We start from the raw sequence: 18,982 nt of genomic DNA, 5'->3' as shown, positions 1-18,982 counted from the left end.
AAAAAATTGAAAAGACGCTTGGTTCCACCCCACTTTTTTCTTCGTGAGGATTATGAGTCATTCTTTATCTAAACGGGAATATATCAACGTCCTAACAGTCGACATCCCAGTAACAGCAGACATTGTACAGTAAGTGATGTTTTATTATGTTTGTTGTCTCTCATGAAGTCTGCAGTGAGTGATAATCAGTGGTGTTGTCGAAGGAAAAAGTGATGCTTTGAAATTAATGTGCTTAAAATGAGCAAAATACGTAAATATTACATGTTGTTATTAATGTACCTGATACTACATTACATACATAGTTACGTCATGTACATATAACCTTGATGGAGGTGTTTAGATGTTTTAAGCGCTTTATAGGCAGAGTAAAGCGACTCCCATCAGCTCCATTTTAAGCTGACTTTTGCTCGCATTTATTTACTAGTTAGAGTGCAAAAAAAAAGAACAACTTATGTGTTTGTGTCTTACATAAGGATTTTGAATGATAGGCAAAGTTTTTAAAAAGAGGAAGCTCCCCTTTAACCATAACAAACAGACATCCATTGACTGCAATACATGCAAACTAGCATATTTATTTCTTTAGTCATCTGTTTCATAAAGGCAGTGACCGACTGCAAAGTGCAAAAGTCACCACCAGGGTTGTCTTTAAAAAACCTCCTTGCAACTCATTGGTTCCTCCAATGCTGCATTCAGAGAATACACATCTGATTGGCTGGGGAATATTTAGTGGCACGAAGAGAGAGCATAGAAGAGAAGGTCGAAGGGGTAGCGGGGAAAGTCCATTTACAAACTGTTTTAAACGAAATAAGAGCAGCATCGACATTTGTTTCTGGATATTGTTACAATATAAAGACTTGAAACGCGATCGTTGCTTATGCAATACAAACTATCAAATTATGTCAACCTTATAAGGTTGAAAAGCTAGATGTATCTGGACTATTTGGCAGCGAACTGGCAGAATGTGCCATTTGATTTAAACTGTTACACAGTACATCTTTAAGGTCCCTAGTTGTAAAAGGGCATCTAAGCACAGACTCTAGGTCAGTTTACCATCCCCCAGCTTTCGTTAGAAACACAGGCTGCGGGAAAAGCAGCAGCTGATTAGGGATCAGCTTTTCTCTCTGCGAGCAGCTTGACAGCTCTCTCGCCCAGCCCCCATCCGCCTCTTTCCCTCCAGCCCCGTCTTGTGGCTTGTGTAATATTCCGATTGGCTGGTTTGTTCGGCGTGGGCGGGACTAGAGGCGTGTTCCTGTGTATTGTGATCTCACAATCAGCTGTTTTGTACGTTCTACATACTGATCTAAGGATCAGCTGGAGGCAGCAATAAACAAGAGGGACGTCTGCGGCGGGGGTGAAAAAAGGATAGGAAAGGAGCGAAAAGCTGCAGATGTTATGATCTGAAACAGTGTAATATTTTACACAAAGACCTTCTTCTGAGAAGAAAGCCTTTTATTTTTATATGATGGTGTTTTAACTACCTCACTAAATGCTATTTAAAGCTATGCTTTAAGAATTTTCGATTCTACTGTGTGTGATCTCGTTTACAACTTGAATAATATCGCAAAGGCAGGTAAGCAGCTCTTTACATTGATTTGAATGTGATGCTGTTTTGTTTTTTGTCGGTCCTTGAACGCATCATACTCATATAACATGTCAACCATCATCAACTCAAATATAATGAACAACCCTTATTGCAAAACCTGCTGCTCTAAGTTTAATGTATGGCCTCAAAGGTTATTCACATACGTGAACGTCCGAATTAAGGCGTTATAGATCAAGTATTTCGACGCCCTTGCACCGAAAATGATACCATTCTGCGATGTTGTGGTTCAAATTGCACTAATTGTTGATGTGGAGGCGATGGCGGATGTTGTCTTGGAGGTCAGACCTGTGTAGTTCTTCTTTAAATGTGCTTCTGTTGCCACTGCATTGTCAGCGTCAGTCGACGTCTTGTTGAGCGTCGCTGAGCCACGACTGTCATTGCTCTGACCCTTCAGCTGGAGGGCTTACACGGATAATTCATCTGTAGTCCGGATTCCCCATCGGAAGTCTGCCTCCATATTTTCACGTCAAGTTTCACTAGTTCGTGTACTGTAAATATTAGACATCCGTGCATCGGCGTATTTTGACGGTATTAACATCGAATTTGAACAGGAATTGACCACTGTGTCAACATTTGCGACATGTTGACTGCAGTAGATAAACACCTACTACAGAGCTATCGACATCGTTTATTTATTTGCAGCTCACACTCGCGTTTCGCCATAAAATAGTCTGGAGCCAGCGTCAGTGACAGTGGTCAGGCAGTGACGTCACAGTGTCTTGTTTTTATTCGCAGTCCCCGCCCATGTCTCTAAACCCCGCCCCGACAGACACCGCTTCACTTTTAAGCATTTAACTGTGTTTTAAAGGTATAATGTTGGCATTATACAACTAAAACGAACACCTATCGAATATTACGGATGAAATAGCTTTAAAGACACATACATTATTATTAGTATCAATAACCAGGCCATTATAAAAGATAAACACAGCAGCCCCGAGGTCTGTTTGCTTCTTTTATTTGTCATGCAGTCTTCCTGTGTTGACAATACAAACACAACATCTCGTGTCGACAAGACATTTTGTCTAGCGCTATAAGGCATTTAAGGCTTTGAAAGTACACTTTTAACTCAATGTACTATATAATTAATGTCTTCCTTTCACTGTTCCATGCCTCACTCATCTGCACCTTTGGCAGACTTAAATTTTTAAGACATTTTTAAACAAAATTGTCATTATTATTTAATGTGATCATTCATGTGTGTATCTAGGCTGCCTACGTAGCAACCAATGGAGTCACTATTGAGGGCCAAGTAATGCTGAGTTCTACTTACCACGGAAAAATTTGTTATTTGCACTGTATTGAACTGCAAAAAGCTCTACGAGCCAATGAGTATCACTGATCTTAACACTTGTTCTGTAACTGATAGGAACATTTATTAACATTTAATCAAAAGGCAGCCATTTTTAGAGATCATTATTTTGTTTGCGTAGTTAGCCCGGATGTGACGCATGAAGCTGTTAATGTGAAGGCCAGAAGTGTGTGACTGGTGGAAAAAAGAGAGTTTGAATGCGAGATCTTTAGTTTTAAGTTACACAACCTGTGTATGCCTAATGGTTAAGAAAAGTATGTCTTAGCTGTTATCCTAGGTTGGTTTAAAGTCCAAGCTGAATGTATCACTCATCAGACACAAATTCAGTGATCATATTAAAGTTAAAGTACCCATGATTGTCACACACACACTAGGTGTGGCGAAATGATTCTCTGCATTTGATCCATCACCCTTGATCACCCCCTGGGAGGTAAGGGGAGCAGTGAGCAGCAGCGGTGGACGTGCCCGGGAATCATTTTTGGTGATTTAACCCCAATTCCAACCCTTGATGCTGAGTGTCATCTAGAGCTATTATACTTATAAAGAACACCTAAAGAGTTCCAATAAAAGCTACACTCATGTGTAAGTCAGTCCCCATCAAACGACAATTCAGATAAACTAATTTGGCACAAACAAAAGTAAAGTATGACGCTTAATTTAGCTAGCTTGTGTCTAATTATCAATAGGGATCAAAGCAAATTAGCTAATTAGCAACAACTGCTAATGCATGCGGTAATTATGCGAGTAGGTGGAATTGGAAAAACGTTTTAAGACTCAACTGATACTCGGGATGAGTAGCGTTATGTACTTTTATGGGTACTGTCCGAATTCCGTCAGTACCACGGGGTAACGAGTCACGTAAAATTAAACGGTGCCATATTCCGATACCTATTGCTCGTGACGTCATGTCCGGTTGAACTTGGCAGGTAAACAAGCCGTTAAGCACTGAGAGCGTATTCAGTCGGACTGCCACGAGGTAGTGTTCCAATTTTCAATAAAACATGAGAAAGGCGCTTAAAAGCACTATGAGGCTCCATTTTTCTAAATGTCCAAGCTCAATGTTAATTTACCTTGGATTTGTCGTAGACTTGCATGTAGACATGCATGTAGACATGTTCAGTATTAGCGATTTTGCATGGCGATTTGAACACCCTTTGGTTTCAACATTTTGGTAATGAAAACTACAAGAGGCTCGTTACAATTAAACAGCTTGTGTGTAATAAACACAATACATAATTTGCAGGACTCAACAAAAGAAAAGACTGGCACCTTCAACTTAATGGCAAACACTCTGTAGTCGATACTCTACTGCCATCAAATGTCTTAAAATTGCAACTGCATGTAAAGTCTTCTATATAATCCAGCGTTTCTCAAAGTGTGGGACGCGCCCCACTGGTGGGGAATAGAGACATGAGAGGTGGGGCGCGAGGAACGGGAGGAAATTTCACTTTGATTTTTTTTATTTTTTTATTATTATATTCTTTGATATTTTTTTTTACTATGCTTTCATTTTCTATACACACTGTAAATCACTTTGTGATTCTGTCTGTGAAATCCGCTATATAGATAAATGTAAATTACTTATTTTTCCTGTAGGCTTTACATTTCTAGGTAGGAGCGAAAGTTTACTGACATAGCAACAGTAACTAATGGGGGCGGGGCTAAGCGGAAGCTTTGTGAATGGCGAGTCACTGTGCGAGGATTTGCTGTTTTGCAAATACATAAAAAATAGAGCCACTGCTGATGAGCTGTTCAAGATAATGGACAGTTTCCTCAAAGAGCACGACCTTAAATGGGAAAACTGTGTGGGCTTTTGCTCTGATGGCGCGCATGGCAAAGTCAAGAAACGGACTGCAGGCTCTAATAAAGAGGGTTGCGCCAAATGCGCATTGGACACAATGTGTCATTCACCGGGAAACACTCGCATCAAGGCAGCTCAGCCCCGAATTCAATGAGGTTTTAACCCATTTGAAAAGCTGTGCAGTGCAAAACAGGCTCATTGCAGCCACTAATGCTGGAGTACTGTAAAACTCATGTTCACTTGCCCTGTCCTCCTTTTTTTGGCAAAGATTGCAAAGTGGCACTTTTATTTTCATTTATTATTGAACTTGATGCAAGTTATTTGATTTATTATTGAACTTGATGCAAGTTATAACACTTTTATTTGATTTATTATTGAACTTGATGCAAGTTATAACACTTTTTTGATTTATTATTGAACTTGATGCAAGTTATAACACTTTTGTTTTATTTATTATTGAACTTGATGCAAGTTATAACACTTGTTTTATTTATTATTGAACTTGATGCAAGTTATTTTATTTATTATTGAACTTGATGCAAGTTATAACACTTTTATTTGATTTATTATTGAACTTGATGCAAGTTATAACACTTTTTTGATTTATTATTGAACTTGATGCAAGTTATAACACTTTTTTTGATTTATTATTGAACTTGATGCAAGTTATAACACTTTTGTTTTATTTATTATTGAATTGATGCAAGTTATTTTATTTGATATTGAACTTGATGCAAGTTATACCACAGCTGCACAGTTATTTTATTTATTATTGAACTTGATTTTATTTTATGTTATTGAGTTTGAATGTATAAAACTTGATGTTACTTGATGTTCGATAAATTTGAAAATGTTAAGCTTGGCATTAGCGTTCGTTGGGGCGATGGGGGCAAGTGGGGCTTGAAAACTCCCCCTTGTCCAAAGTGGGGGATGACAAAAAAAGTTTGAGAACCACTGATATAATCCAACACAGCACTTGCAAATGAGACACAGAAGTGTAAAAAAAACAAGATAAAACTGGACAGTACAGTCAGTCAAGTGTTAAAATAAAACAAATAGATTTTATGAATAAACAATTAACATTTATTAACACATTTGATGCACACACACAATAGCCCTGAAAAATATGTACCGTTGAGTACCGGTATTGATTCAAATGTAAAAGCTACACATCACTAACTGATACTAAAGCTCAAAAACAGCAAGGCTAAAACATGTTTATCATTACAGGATTTATGAGATTGTATTACGTAAAGCAGGAACAAACACAGCGTAATAGAGTCAGTCCTCCGACCGGAATTTAAACTGTTGCATTTCAGTTATTCTCGAATATTGTGATATTGTGGTTTCTATCAGAAGAAAAGTTACTTGGAACATCTAAAGCTATACATTGGCTTCATTTTTGGCAGATTGGAACTAGATTAGAAGTCAATAATACAGCTCGAACGCAAAATTTTACTTGGTGCAGTTTTGTGTTGTTTTTAGGAAAATACAACATGCCAACCTCCATTTACTACTGAAACACAGAATTGGCGTATATTGATGAAATGTATATTGACAGTGAATAACACAATTTTCTAATATTATCATGTTTTTGTTCTCTTACAGGCCTTTGCTATAAACCAAGTGAAACCTTATATTTGCACTACTGAAGCCCATGCTCCCATTGTCCAATTCAAGAACAAACAAGGGCTTTAAGTGAAAAAAAAAATAATAATAATATATGACTTTAAGTTAAATTCAAAAGTGAATACCATTCAAAGGCAGCTACAGCTTTTTTTGTTTGACAAAAAGCCTGCAAGTCAACACTTGACATACAAGCAGTCATGTTTCAACGTCTGAGCAACCTGCTGTTTGGGGAGGTGGAAGAGGTGGCAGCTGAGCTGAAGGGACCCAAGCCCTGTGTTACAGAGGCTGACGAGGAAGGATGGATGCTTGTCAACCTGCCTGGTGAGTCTCATTTATAGTGAATGTTGCTTTTAAGAGCTAAACTATTATCTGTTAAATAAGTTGTAATGACCAAACGGCAGTGAAGTAAAGAGGTATTGAAGGGTGGTGACGGGTTGTAGTCAGGATTCGATTAGGACGGGATGCCACTAAACTGAATATAATCCTCATTTATGATCCCAGTCAATGTGTGTCTTCAGAAGCCAATGAAACTAAAACATAGGAGAAAGCACCAAAACCCAAGAGGGTCAACACAACTAATGATGTGACTCTTTTATGTTTTGTGTTTCCTTGCCCCCTCTCCTCCTCTTTCCAATTTTGTACACACCCTTACAACCCCCACACTGGTATGCGTGCGCGTGCGTATGTGATCTAACACATATTTTAAAAATACCCCTTCAACCTGCATGGCATTTTGAATATCTACTTCATCTGCATCAAATCCTTACCACCTCCATCTTTATTGGCTTCCCCACCGTGATCTCATTTGTGCCAAACGTTTAGACAAATCTGTCTGCATGATGCCGGCTGAGGATGAGACACAAGCCCAACTTATTGCACATCCATTTCTGGACAGTAACCAATCAAATCACAAAGACACTGAGACACGGACTGAATGCCAAACATCCATTCCCCGCCCGCCAATCAAGCGCCGTAGGACACGTAAAAGTCAGACGCAAGGGGCAGTAGCATCATCAGAATCACTGTCTTGCCCAAGGCGGGCCAGACTGTCCACGGCCTCCTCCGCCCAGTCAACTTCTCCTCCTGGGAGCGAGTGTGGGGGCAGTGGGCAAAGCAGTAAAGCAGGCTCAGAGAGAGGCTGCATGGATGAGAGCTGGTTTGTCACCCCTCCCCCCTGTTTCACTGCAGAAGGAGCGACTGCGGAAGCGAGCCCAATGGAGGACCTGCTCATCGAGCACCCCAGCATGTCAGTGTACGTCTCCCCAAACAACCTCTCCATAGTCTCCAACAGCAACCTCTCCGTGGTGGGCGAGGAAAGCATTGTGAGCCTGGCAAGCAGTGTTAGGTGAGAAACGCAACACACTTCTCCTCAGCACCATCCCGAGTGTCTCGACATCTTTTTGTTTTCATCTCCACCACTGCAGCCGAGTGGCTGAGCCAGCTGCAGCTCCGGCCACCCACACCCCGGGGCCATTCAGGGGGACTTTTGGACCTTACGTCCAGCCTAAGTTGGCCCAAGTGGCCAGGGTCCAGCGTGGCAAAGCCCGCATCGAGAGGCGCCACCTGAGCCGCAACCGCATCCAACGCCAAAACCGCACCAGAGAGCAGGTTCCTCGTCACGCAAGCCACGCTCGCAACACCTTCCTTCACCAGCCTAGCAAGCGTAACTTCTGCCACTAAACCTCCAAGCGCTGTTTACTCTGAGGGCATTAAAGGAGCCGAGTCAACTTTATACACATTTAGTGCATTTAACATGTCTGCTTTAATTTTGGCGCACTCGTTCAAAAATTTTGCATTCTGTAGTCTTCTGCTGCCCTATTTTGCTCTTCAGAAATACTCGCCCTCAGAGTAGCTCATAGAGTAGAACTTAAAATCCTTACTGCAGCATCCAAACATAAAAAGTTTAAGTTTTAATAATTTAAAGAAAAAAATAAAGTTTAGCTATATTGATTTCTTCTTCATAGTCTTCCTTTCACTCTCACCCCAAGCATTTTTTATATTAATACAACCATAAAATAATTTTATGTTCATAAGTGATTTTCTCTGACTGAACAGACGATATTTGAGGGAACCTTGCATCACAGATAAAAAATGGCTGAACCTTATTTGCAGAAAAAACAAACCATCATTTCCTTAAAGCTCAATTATGAGTTATAGCCACCGTCCAGTTTTATTTTTGTAGATGGATATTCTGGGTGAGGACTGTTGTGATGACAAGCACAAAAATATATGTTTGCATTGTGGCAAACAATTTCATCATAGAAAATAAACGTTCTGCGATTTATTCCTCACTACACTGCAAAGGTTGAGAGCAAGAAAGAGATGCTGGGAGGATGACCAAAACAGACTAAAGAATCAATGATGCAGTGAATTAGTACAATGGTGTGTGATAAAGAATAGGAAAGTGGGACGTGACCCTCCAAAGCAGTCTTGTTTTTTTCTCAGATAAGAGAGCAGAATTTCCTTTCACTTTTTATGTTAGACAATGGTTAACTATCAATATAAAAAGTTGAATATTTAAATGCTCATAAATGTAAGCAAGATGATGAGATACAAGCTTCGGCGTTGGGTCAAAGAGAATGGCAGAATATTATAAGTGTAGAACGATAAAAATGGCTTACAACTCTTTTTTTTTTTTTGTTCATTGTAAAGTTTGCAAGGTTCCACCAATATCAACATTCATCTGAAGAGAAAGTGGACATTTGATTAAACAAAATGAATAAAAACTTGCTGCACTTGCAGCATGACTCAATGTTGTCATCTTCTACCTGAAGCCAAGGGCCCAGCACACACCAGACACAGTGTGTACTGCGATTCTTCACATTATACATTACAATGTATACATTAGTTGCTTTAATTATTTAAAAAAAAATCCCTGGCTGCTAAGGAGTCAGATTTGAAGAAATGGGGAATAGTTCCATCAGTTTGTCTGAACATTGCTGTCTCCTTGTATGCACACCAAACTCTTAACATGGTTCGCTTAGAAGCTGAGCTTAAAGACATGTAACAACAACAATAGTAAACAATGGTGCTGATGTGTATACTAATGTTTGTAAATTATTCGAAACATGGATGTAAGTTTGCACTGTCATACATTTCTGTGAGTCAAACGTTTTAGCAGTGTGCTGTGTGCTTGTGTTTTACTTTTGAGACCTTCCCTCCCCCCCTCTCTTTTTTGTTTGTGAGAAAGTTAAAATCTCCTAAAAATATACATTATGATAGTCCTTTATTACTCTTGTAAATATTCTAAAGCAATTTATAGCACTCTGTTAGATGTCAAAGCCTCTAAAGACCCGAGTCCGCAATGTTGAGTTCAATGGGAGTGAGGCAAATCCTCTTTTGCCTCAGCTCGGTGCTCCTAATCACAGGACATCTCCCCCCCACCCCCTAGTTTGAGTTACATCTTGCTGAGGAGGAGCACAATAAAAATCGCTCATAGGCTCAGGGTTGATGTGCCATAGCCTCACAGTGCCCCCCAGAGGCTCCACTAAGCAGAGTACTTGCCGATCGTGTACTCTGGTGAGGACACTGACTAGGTGGCAATACAATCTGTACTGCTGTGTGGAAAAGACTGAGTGGCAAACTGGTGATGCATTTACAATCTTTGGAAAGGGGAAGAGTGTTTCCTTTTGAAAATGTCTATTAAAGTCTTTTTTTTTTTAAATAACATACCAAAATAGCTTATTGTTCTTCTAGTAATTTCATAAAAATACTATAATAAAGTATTACATTAATTTCAGATTTTTTTTCCCGTTAACTACTTTTGTATCTCTTACGGGGGATAGACACACACTTAATGAGAAAACACAGATCAATGTGTGTGAGTGTGGGAAAACTGTGTGTCTTTTTTTGCCTCACTTTTGTCATGTAAGAAGGAAATGTGCTGTCAGTGTGTTGTGTGATCATTCAGAAGTGTGCGGTCAAGAGTAAAAGACATCCAAAAATGTGCTAAGGGAGTGCATACTATATGTTGAACTTCTATGATGTGATGTGAGTGGAAAGGTACATGATAAGTCAGGATACATAGTTTATATTTAAAGAAATTAAAAAAAAAGTGTATGTATCATAATAACAAAATATGCTTGTATTTTCCTGTATAGTAATTAGAGATAGGGTGTTTATATGAAAAACATTGAATGTCTGGGGAGTTTCTGATGTTTATTTTTTGCCCTGAAATGATGGCAGCTTACCAACACATGGAAATTGGCCCATGTTGCATATCTCAAGTAGTCCACTCCTCCCCGATTAAATTAAATATTTAGACACATAAAATGTTGTGTATCTGATATTTATGGTGATTGTGCCTTTCACTTTTTCTGCATGTTTTTTTCTTATGTAATGATTTATTCATCCGTTATGTGGACACTTGTCCACGGACAGGCAAAACCTATGCAAAATGAGCTGATGGGTATTCCAGCAGCGATTTAGAAAACACAGGTACCCACAAACACCCCCAAAAAAACAATAAATGCTCAGGTTGATGCCTGAATCTTGTGTCATTATTTTGGGAGCGCGCTGAGAGCAATCATTCAAGACTTGTGTCTCCCTGGCAGAAATGTATTGTTTACTAGTGATGTGACGTTCACAAATTAATCAAGTTTTTTGAGCGGCACTTTTTAAGTGAATGAATAGAACTGATTCGCAGTTGCGAGCCTTTCTCTGCATTTGCCAATACTGCCATGACTACACTAGATAATGAAATAATTTTAATTTTTTTAATTAATTTTTTTATTCACTTTTGTTGTCAATTGTTTGGCTGTGGATGTAGGATAGTTCATTTTTGTATTAGTGTTATATATACTGTACGTGTTTTATAGGTGAGGGAAAATTCTTACGAGTGATGTCATGGTCAAAGCATGGGAATATGGCACCACCTCACAGAAAGCTTACAATGAAAACGCAACAACAATGAAATTATTGTCAATATTTCAAAATAATCCTCACAAGTAGAGTAATATATACAGTGCATCCTAAAAGTATTCACAACGCTTCACTTATTCCACATTTTATGTTACAGTCTTATTTCTAAATGGAATAAATTATATTTTGTCCTTGAAATTCTACAGACATTACCTCATAATGACAATGTGAAAAGGTTGTTTGTTTTTTTTAATTGCCAAAAAAATATTAAATAAAAGTCTAAAAAATCACATGTATATAAGTATTCACAGCTTTTGATCAATACTTTGTTGATGCACCTTTGGCAGCAATTACAGCCTTCAAAACTTTTTGAATACGATGTCACAAGCTTGGCACACCTATCTTTGGGCAAGTTTGCCAATTCCTCTTTGCAGAACCTCTCCAGTTCCATCAAGTTGGATGAGAAGCTTTTGTTTTCATCCAGGATGTCTCTGTACATTGCTGCATTTATCTTTCCCTCTATCCTGACCAGTCCCCCAGTTTCTGCCGCTGAAAACCATCCCCGCAGAATGATGCTGCCACCACCATGCTTCACTGTAGGGATGGTATTGGCCTGGTGATTAGACTACGTTTACACTGCAGGCCAAAGTGGCCCAAATCTGATTTTTTTTAGATCAAATTTTTTCCGGCTGACTGTTTACACTGCAAGTAAAATGTGATTTTTATATTAACGAGCACAGGCCCCAATGTGGCCCCAACGTCACTTGGACGCGCATTTCGATAAAGTGAAAACAAAGGAAGTTGACCGGGAGGAAGTCGCTACTACTACAAAATAAAAATAAAAGTGGCAACACCTTTAAAATTAGTTTTGAACGTAAAGATAAATGAAAGTATTGTAATGTAGGAATGGATGTATTTAGTGTAATATATTTGGGAGGGTCGTAATATTTTTATGGCTGTTATGAAGAGGAGATCCATCAGCGTGGATCTACGGGAGCTTTATTTTTCAACTCGAAATCTGATTGGGTGTGCAGTATAAACAGTGCCTAAAATGAATGCAACAATGTTCATAAACATCCTGGATGAAAACCAACACTTCCCATCCAAACTGATGGAGCTTGAGAGATGCCGCAAAGAGGAATGGGCGAAACTGCCTAATGATAGGTGTGCCAAGCTTGTGGCGTCGTATTCAAAAATACTTGAGGCTGTAATTGCTGGCATAGGTGCATCACCAAAATATTGAGCAAAGGCTGTGAATACCTTTGTTCATGTGGGGTTTTTTTTGTTTTTTTTAAAACATTTGCAATTTTTAAAAAAATGGTTTCACATTGTCATTTTGGGGTCTTGTCTGTAGAATTTTGAGGACAAAAATTAATGTAATCCATTTTGGAATAAGGCTTTATGTAACATAACATAAAATGTGGAAAAGGGATGCTCTGTGAATACTTTACATATGCACTGTATTGGTGTAAATTTAAATTATTCTGATCCACATTTTGTCTTACAACGGATACCAGTGATTGCTTCCTTGATTAAAAAAATAATAATAAAGAGACTTGTGAACAGCTCTTTGAAAGGAATGGCTACTCAACAGCTCCGTTTAAAGAGCCACAAATCCCATCTCTATTGTTTATCATTTTTACTGCTTATGGAACATGTTAAACAGACAAACGAGAAATGCTAAAAATCCCAAGGGGCATACACACATGGAGAAATAAATGTCAGTGAGGACCAAGTTGTGGTCAGTCAGAGCCAGCAAGGTCTCTCTGCAGGCCTAAACACTGACCTACATTTACAACTTAAACTCTGGTATTTGTTTCATGAAAAAGTATTGATATGTAGTCTATTATCTTGATTTAGTAGCATGTCTCTTGGATGCACTGCTTCCAGTTACCGGTAGATTGTCCAATCAGATTTCAGTGTGTTGCCACATCCCTGTAATCTGCCAAGAGCCTGCAGAGTCAGGAGTGCAGGCGGATGTCATTTAAACCAGGGGTCCCCAAACTACGGCCCGCAGGCCGGATACGGCCCCCAGCGTCCAAAATCCGGCCCGCGGGAAGTCCCAAGTTTAAAAAAAATTTTAAAAAAAGTTTTTATTTTTTTACATTTGTCCTTACTAATCCTTTTTCTACCGTCTCCTAGCCACTCAGGCAAATCATATTGTCTAAAAATGCATTTTACCATCAATAACGTGACATGCAGCAAGTGCGCTCTTTAAGTCAATTAGTGCGCGAGGAATATACAGTATATGTATGAATACATACATATATATATATATATATATATATATATATATATGTATGAATACATACATATATATATACATATATATATATATATATATATATATATATATATATATATATATATGAAAATATATATATATACACACATATAGACAACATATACATATATACACATATACATATATATATACATATATACACATATATGAATATATATATATACACATATATACACATATACATATATACACATATACATATATATATACATATATACACATATACATATATATATATATATATATATATATATATATATATATATATATATATATATATATATATATATATATATATATATATATATATATATATATATATATACATGGACATATACATAGACATATACATATATACACGGACACACACATTTACATATAATATATATACACATATACATATATATATATATATATATATGTATATATATATATATAGGACAGGTTGGAGGGACTATGTCTCACAGCTGGCTTGGGTACACCACGGTATCCCCCTGTAGAACTACAGGAGGTGGCCGGGACAGGGAAGTCTGGGCATCTCTGCTTAGACTGCTGCCCCCGCGACCTGGACTCGGATAAGCGGCGGAAAAATGGATGGATGTTTTGACAGGACACACAAAAATGTTTTAAGAACTCACGTTTGCAAAAAAATCCGCTATTTTGGTTTGGCTATTCACTGGTCACTTTTGACTGAGTGAAATAGCAAAAAAAAGTGCATTTGTTGCCTGAACATGGGGGTTTGTTCAATGCTGTTTTCAGCTTTAATTTTCTTATATATATATATATATATATATATATATATATATATATATATATATATATATATATATATATATATATATATATATATATATATATATATATATATATTTCAGCTTTAATTTTCTTATATATATATATATATATATATATATATATATATATATATATATATATATATATATATATATATATATATATATATATATATATATATATATATGAAAATTAAAGCTGAAAACAGCATTGAACAAACCCCCATGTTCAGGCAACAAATGCACTTTTTTTTGCTATTTCACTCAGTCAAAAGTGACCAGTGAATAGCCAAACCAAAATAGCGGATTTTTTTGCAAACGTGAGTTCTTAAAACATTTTTGTGTGTCCTGTCAAAACATCCATCCATTTTTCCGCCGCTTATCCGAGTCCAGGTCGCGGGGGCAGCAGTCTAAGCAGAGATGCCCAGACTTCCCTGTCCCGGCCACCTCCTGTAGTTCTACAGGGGGATACCGTGGTGTATATATATATATATATATATATATATATATATATACATATATATATATATATATATTATATATATATATATATATACATATATATATATATATATATTATATATATATATATATATATATATATATATATATATATATATATATATATATATATATATATATATATGTATATATATATATATATATATATATATATATATATATATATATATATATATATATATATATATATATATATACACATATATATAAAGCAACAAGCGGTAGACAATGGACAATATATATGTGTGTACGATATATATACATATATACTGTGTGTATATATACTGGGTGTGTGTATACATATACATATATATATGTGTGTGTGTATATGCATATATATACATATATATGTAAATTATAAAAAATATGAATATATAAATAATCATATTTTTATAATTTTTATTCTGCTTTTATTAGGACTTTTTATAAACATATATACATTTTGTTCCTACTTTTATTTTTTTGTATAGTTAACATGCTCTTATGCTACAAAGTTTTTTGGGTGAGAGAAAATTCTAAATAGTGATGCCACAGTCAAAGCATGCAGATACGGCACAAACTATAAAGAATATTAACAATAAAAAGCTAATATAAAATTGTAGTCAATATTTAAAAATTATTCCCACCAATAAATGCATTTTAGTGTACATTTAAGTTATTTTGATTCATGTCTTATCTCATAACTGCTACCAGTAATTGTGCCCTTGATTATGTTTTTTTTTTTTTTATTTTATTTTTTTTACTATTTTTATATTATTTTCTATATTTACACCTCACACTCTTGAACCCTTTAGACCAGTGATTCTCAAACTGTGGCAAAACTGTGTAGGTGGAGCTAGTGGTACATCAAATAATCACTTAATTAAATATTCAAACACAGTGTTGAGTTGAGTTGAGTTGAGTTTGAGTTTATTTCGAACATGCAAGCATACAACATGATACATCACAATTTCCAGTTTCTTTTCAACATGTTCGAAAAGGAGTAGGAAGAAGCAGAGCTTATTTAATCCTACCCCTTTTCTTTACATAACAGTTGCAAAACTTTTTGTTCACTTCCTGTTCACAATTTTTTCACAATAAACTCCATAAGTAATTACAATAAAAATAAATAAATAAATAATAGTAAGAATTTAATAATAATAATTGGTGAAGTAAGTCATATTTCATATGATGAGATAAGTAAGATTACTTTAAGAATGAATGAATGGATGGATGAAATAGATTGAGAATGTTTGTCATGGTTCTTCTTCATTGTACTTTGTAAACACTTTAAGTTTGAAGAGTTTCTTGAAGTGGATCATATTAGTACATTGTTTGATTGCTTTGCTTAATCCATTCCATAATTTAATTCCACATACTGATATACTGAAGGTCTTAAGTGTTGTACGTGCATACAAATGTTTTAAATTACGTTTTTCTCTAAGATTATATTTCTCCTCTTTTGTTGAGAAGAATTGTTGTATATTCTTGGGTAGCAGGTTATAGTTTGCTTTGTGCATAATTTTAGCTGTTTGCAAATTCACTATGTCGTGGAATTTCAGTATTTTTGATTCAATAAATAAAGGGTTTGTATGTTCTCTATATCCAACATTATGTATTATTCTAACTGATCTTTTTTGTAACACCGTTAATGAATGAAGTGTACTTTTGTAATTATTTCCCCATATTTCTACACAGTAGCTCAGATATGGTAACACTAGTGAGCAGTAGAGAATATGAAGGGATTTTTGGTCTAGAACATGTTTTGCTTTATTCATTATTGACGTGTTTCTTGCAACTTTATGTTGTATATTTTTTACGTGAGATTTCCAGTTCAATTTATCATCAATCATTATACCTAGAAATTTGGTTTCGTTTACTCTTTCAATTTCTATTCCGTCTATTTGTATTTGTGTTTGACTTTCTCTTCTACTGTTACCAAATAGCATTATTTTAGTTTTACTAAGATTCAACGATAGTCTGTTTTTGTCAAACCATCTTTTTAATTTGTTAATTTCTTCTGTTATTATTTGTATTATCTCCTGTGTGTTCTCTCCTGAACAAAACGCTGTTGTATCATCCGCAAATAATACTAACTTTAAATCTTTTGTAACTTTACAAATGTCATTTATATAGAGATTGAATAATTTAGGTCCTAATATTGATCCCTGAGGTACACCACAGGATATATTTAGCGTTGTAGACGTGTGTTCGCCTAGCTTCACGTATTGTTTCCTGTTCGTTAGATAACTTCTTATCCAGTTTAAGACTAACCCTCTGATGCCATATCGTTCTAGTTTTTTGATTAAAATATTGTGATTAATTGTGTCAAATGCTTTAGTTAGATCCATAAAAACCGCTGCTGCACATTTTTTACTATCTATTGCATTGGTAATTTCTTCTGTAATTTCAATTAAAGCCATTGAAGTTGAGACATTAGCTCTGTATCCATATTGGTTCTCTTCGAGTATTCTATTTTTATTTATGAAACTTTTTAATCTGTTATTGAACAGTTTTTCAATGATTTTAGAAAATTGTGGAAGTAGAGAAACAGGTCTATAATTTGTAAATTGATGTTTATCTCCAGTCTTATAAATTGGTGCAACTTTAGCTATTTTCATTTTGTTTGGAAATGTACCTGTTTGAAATGATAGGTTACTAATATACATTAATGGTCCTGAGATCTCTTCAATAACCTTTTTTATCGTTTCCATATCAATTCCGTTACAATCAGTTGAAGTCTTAGATTTACATTTTTTCACGATTGTAACTATTTCCTCCTGTGTCACATTACTGAGGAACATGGAGTTGGGATTTGGCTCTATGGTGTCATTATAGTCCTCAATTGGAACTGGGTCTGGAATCCTTTCTTCCAATTTTGGTCCAATATTTACAAAATAATTATTGAAGCTTTCAACTACTTCCTTTATGTTGTCATTTTTTTTATTTTCATCTAAGAAGTATTGAGGGTAGTCCCTCTTAGTTCCATTTTTTATAATGCTATTGAGGATGCCCCATGTTGCTCTCATATTATTTTTGTTCCTGTCCAATAATTCACTGTAATATTCTTTTCTACATGATCGTAGTATGTCTGTTAACTTGTTTTTATACTTTTTGTACTTAATTTCTGCCTCTATAGTTCTTTGTGCTATAAGTTCTCTATATAGTGTATTCTTCTTCTTACAAGCATTTTTTAATCCTTTTGTCATCCATGGTTGATTATTCTTTCTCTGCTTGTTACTGAGTTGTATCCATGGACAATGTTTGTCATAAAGTATTATGAATTTGTTTAAGAAATGTTCATATGCTTCATCAACCTCTTTTTCATTATACACATTGTCCCAATCTTGCTTTTGTAGCTCAATTTTGAAGGCAGTCATCCTCTTCTCTGTGCACAGTCTTCGAAATGTCCTTTTGTCTTCCATGTTCTTCTTGTAGTTTCCATCATATATTGTAAAAACTGGCAGATGATCACTAACGTCGCTTATAAGTAGACCACTTGTAGTGTTATTATCAAAATCATTGGTAAAAATATTATCAATAAGCGTGGCACAGTGTGCTGTGATTCTGCTTGGCTTTGTGATTTTAGGATATAGACTGATGCTGTACATTGTATCAATGAAGTCATCAATAGACTTTTGCTTGTTGGGGTTCAATAAGTCAATATTAAAGTCACCACATAAGAACATTATTCTTTGACCATTGTCCATGTAAGTTGCCTTGATCCATTCTTCAAATGTTTCTATACTTGACTTAGGTGATCTATATATACAACTGATGAATATGTTTTTGCTTTTTTCCTGACATATTTCAATGGTTATACATTCTAAGATATTATCAATGGCAAATGACATGTTTTTTACCACTTTGTAGTTCAGGTTCTTCATCACGTACACAGCTACTCCTCCTCCATTTTTGTTGGTTCTGTGTTACTGTTCAAACTGTAACGTTACAGTTGCCAAAAATAATAAATATACTTGTTAAATAAAATTTCTGCCTGGTTTTTAATGAATATTTATGCCTACTACGCTACTGTATTTTAATGTTGGTCATTATGGTGGTGCTCAGTGGCCTAGTAGTTAGCGTGTCCGCCCTGAGATCGGTAGGTTGTGAGTTCAAACCCCAGCTGAGTCATACCAAAGACTGCTGAAGTGGTACTCTTTGAAACAAGTTTGAG

The 18,982-nt window shown here is 35.9% G+C and overlaps 1 protein-coding gene across 3 annotated transcripts; it reads left to right on the top strand.

The window, feature by feature from the left end:
- The first annotated feature begins 1,299 nt into the window (after positions 1–1,299).
- On the top strand, positions 1,300–10,009 carry LOC133653923 (tumor protein p53-inducible nuclear protein 2-like). 3 transcript variants are annotated; one of them, XM_062053763.1, is made up of 4 exons: positions 1,300–1,570; positions 6,325–6,666; positions 7,534–7,690; positions 7,770–10,009. In XM_062053763.1, the coding sequence occupies exons 2-4, from the start codon at positions 6,543–6,545 to the stop codon at positions 8,023–8,025; spliced, it is 537 nt and encodes a 178-aa protein (XP_061909747.1). In that variant the 5' UTR covers positions 1,300–1,570; positions 6,325–6,542; the 3' UTR covers positions 8,026–10,009. The 3 variants fall into 3 exon arrangements, with proteins under 3 accessions (XP_061909747.1, XP_061909745.1, XP_061909746.1); XM_062053761.1 differs by having other exon boundaries at positions 7,168–7,690; XM_062053762.1 differs by lacking the exon at positions 1,300–1,570 and adding an exon at positions 1,618–2,544 and having other exon boundaries at positions 7,168–7,690.
- The last annotated feature ends 8,973 nt before the right edge of the window (positions 10,010–18,982 follow it).

This window comes from Entelurus aequoreus, linkage group LG07 (assembly GCF_033978785.1).
Source record: "Entelurus aequoreus isolate RoL-2023_Sb linkage group LG07, RoL_Eaeq_v1.1, whole genome shotgun sequence".
In the NCBI taxonomy this organism is placed as follows: domain Eukaryota; kingdom Metazoa; phylum Chordata; class Actinopteri; order Syngnathiformes; family Syngnathidae; genus Entelurus; species Entelurus aequoreus.
Note: the sequence above shows the minus strand (reverse complement) of the source record. Positions and strands in the feature narration are given on the sequence as shown.

Excerpts from the sequence above, each read along its gene's own strand:
- LOC133653923 (XM_062053761.1), top strand. The coding sequence starts at position 6,543 with ATGTTTCAACGTCTGAGCAACCTGCTGTTTGGGGAGGTGGAAGAGGTG. Across the intron at positions 6,667-7,167 it reads GATGCTTGTCAACCTGCCTG|ACAAATCTGTCTGCATGATG; the intron begins GTGAGTCTCATT and ends CCAAACGTTTAG. Across the intron at positions 7,691-7,769 it reads AGCCTGGCAAGCAGTGTTAG|CCGAGTGGCTGAGCCAGCTG; the intron begins GTGAGAAACGCA and ends CCACCACTGCAG.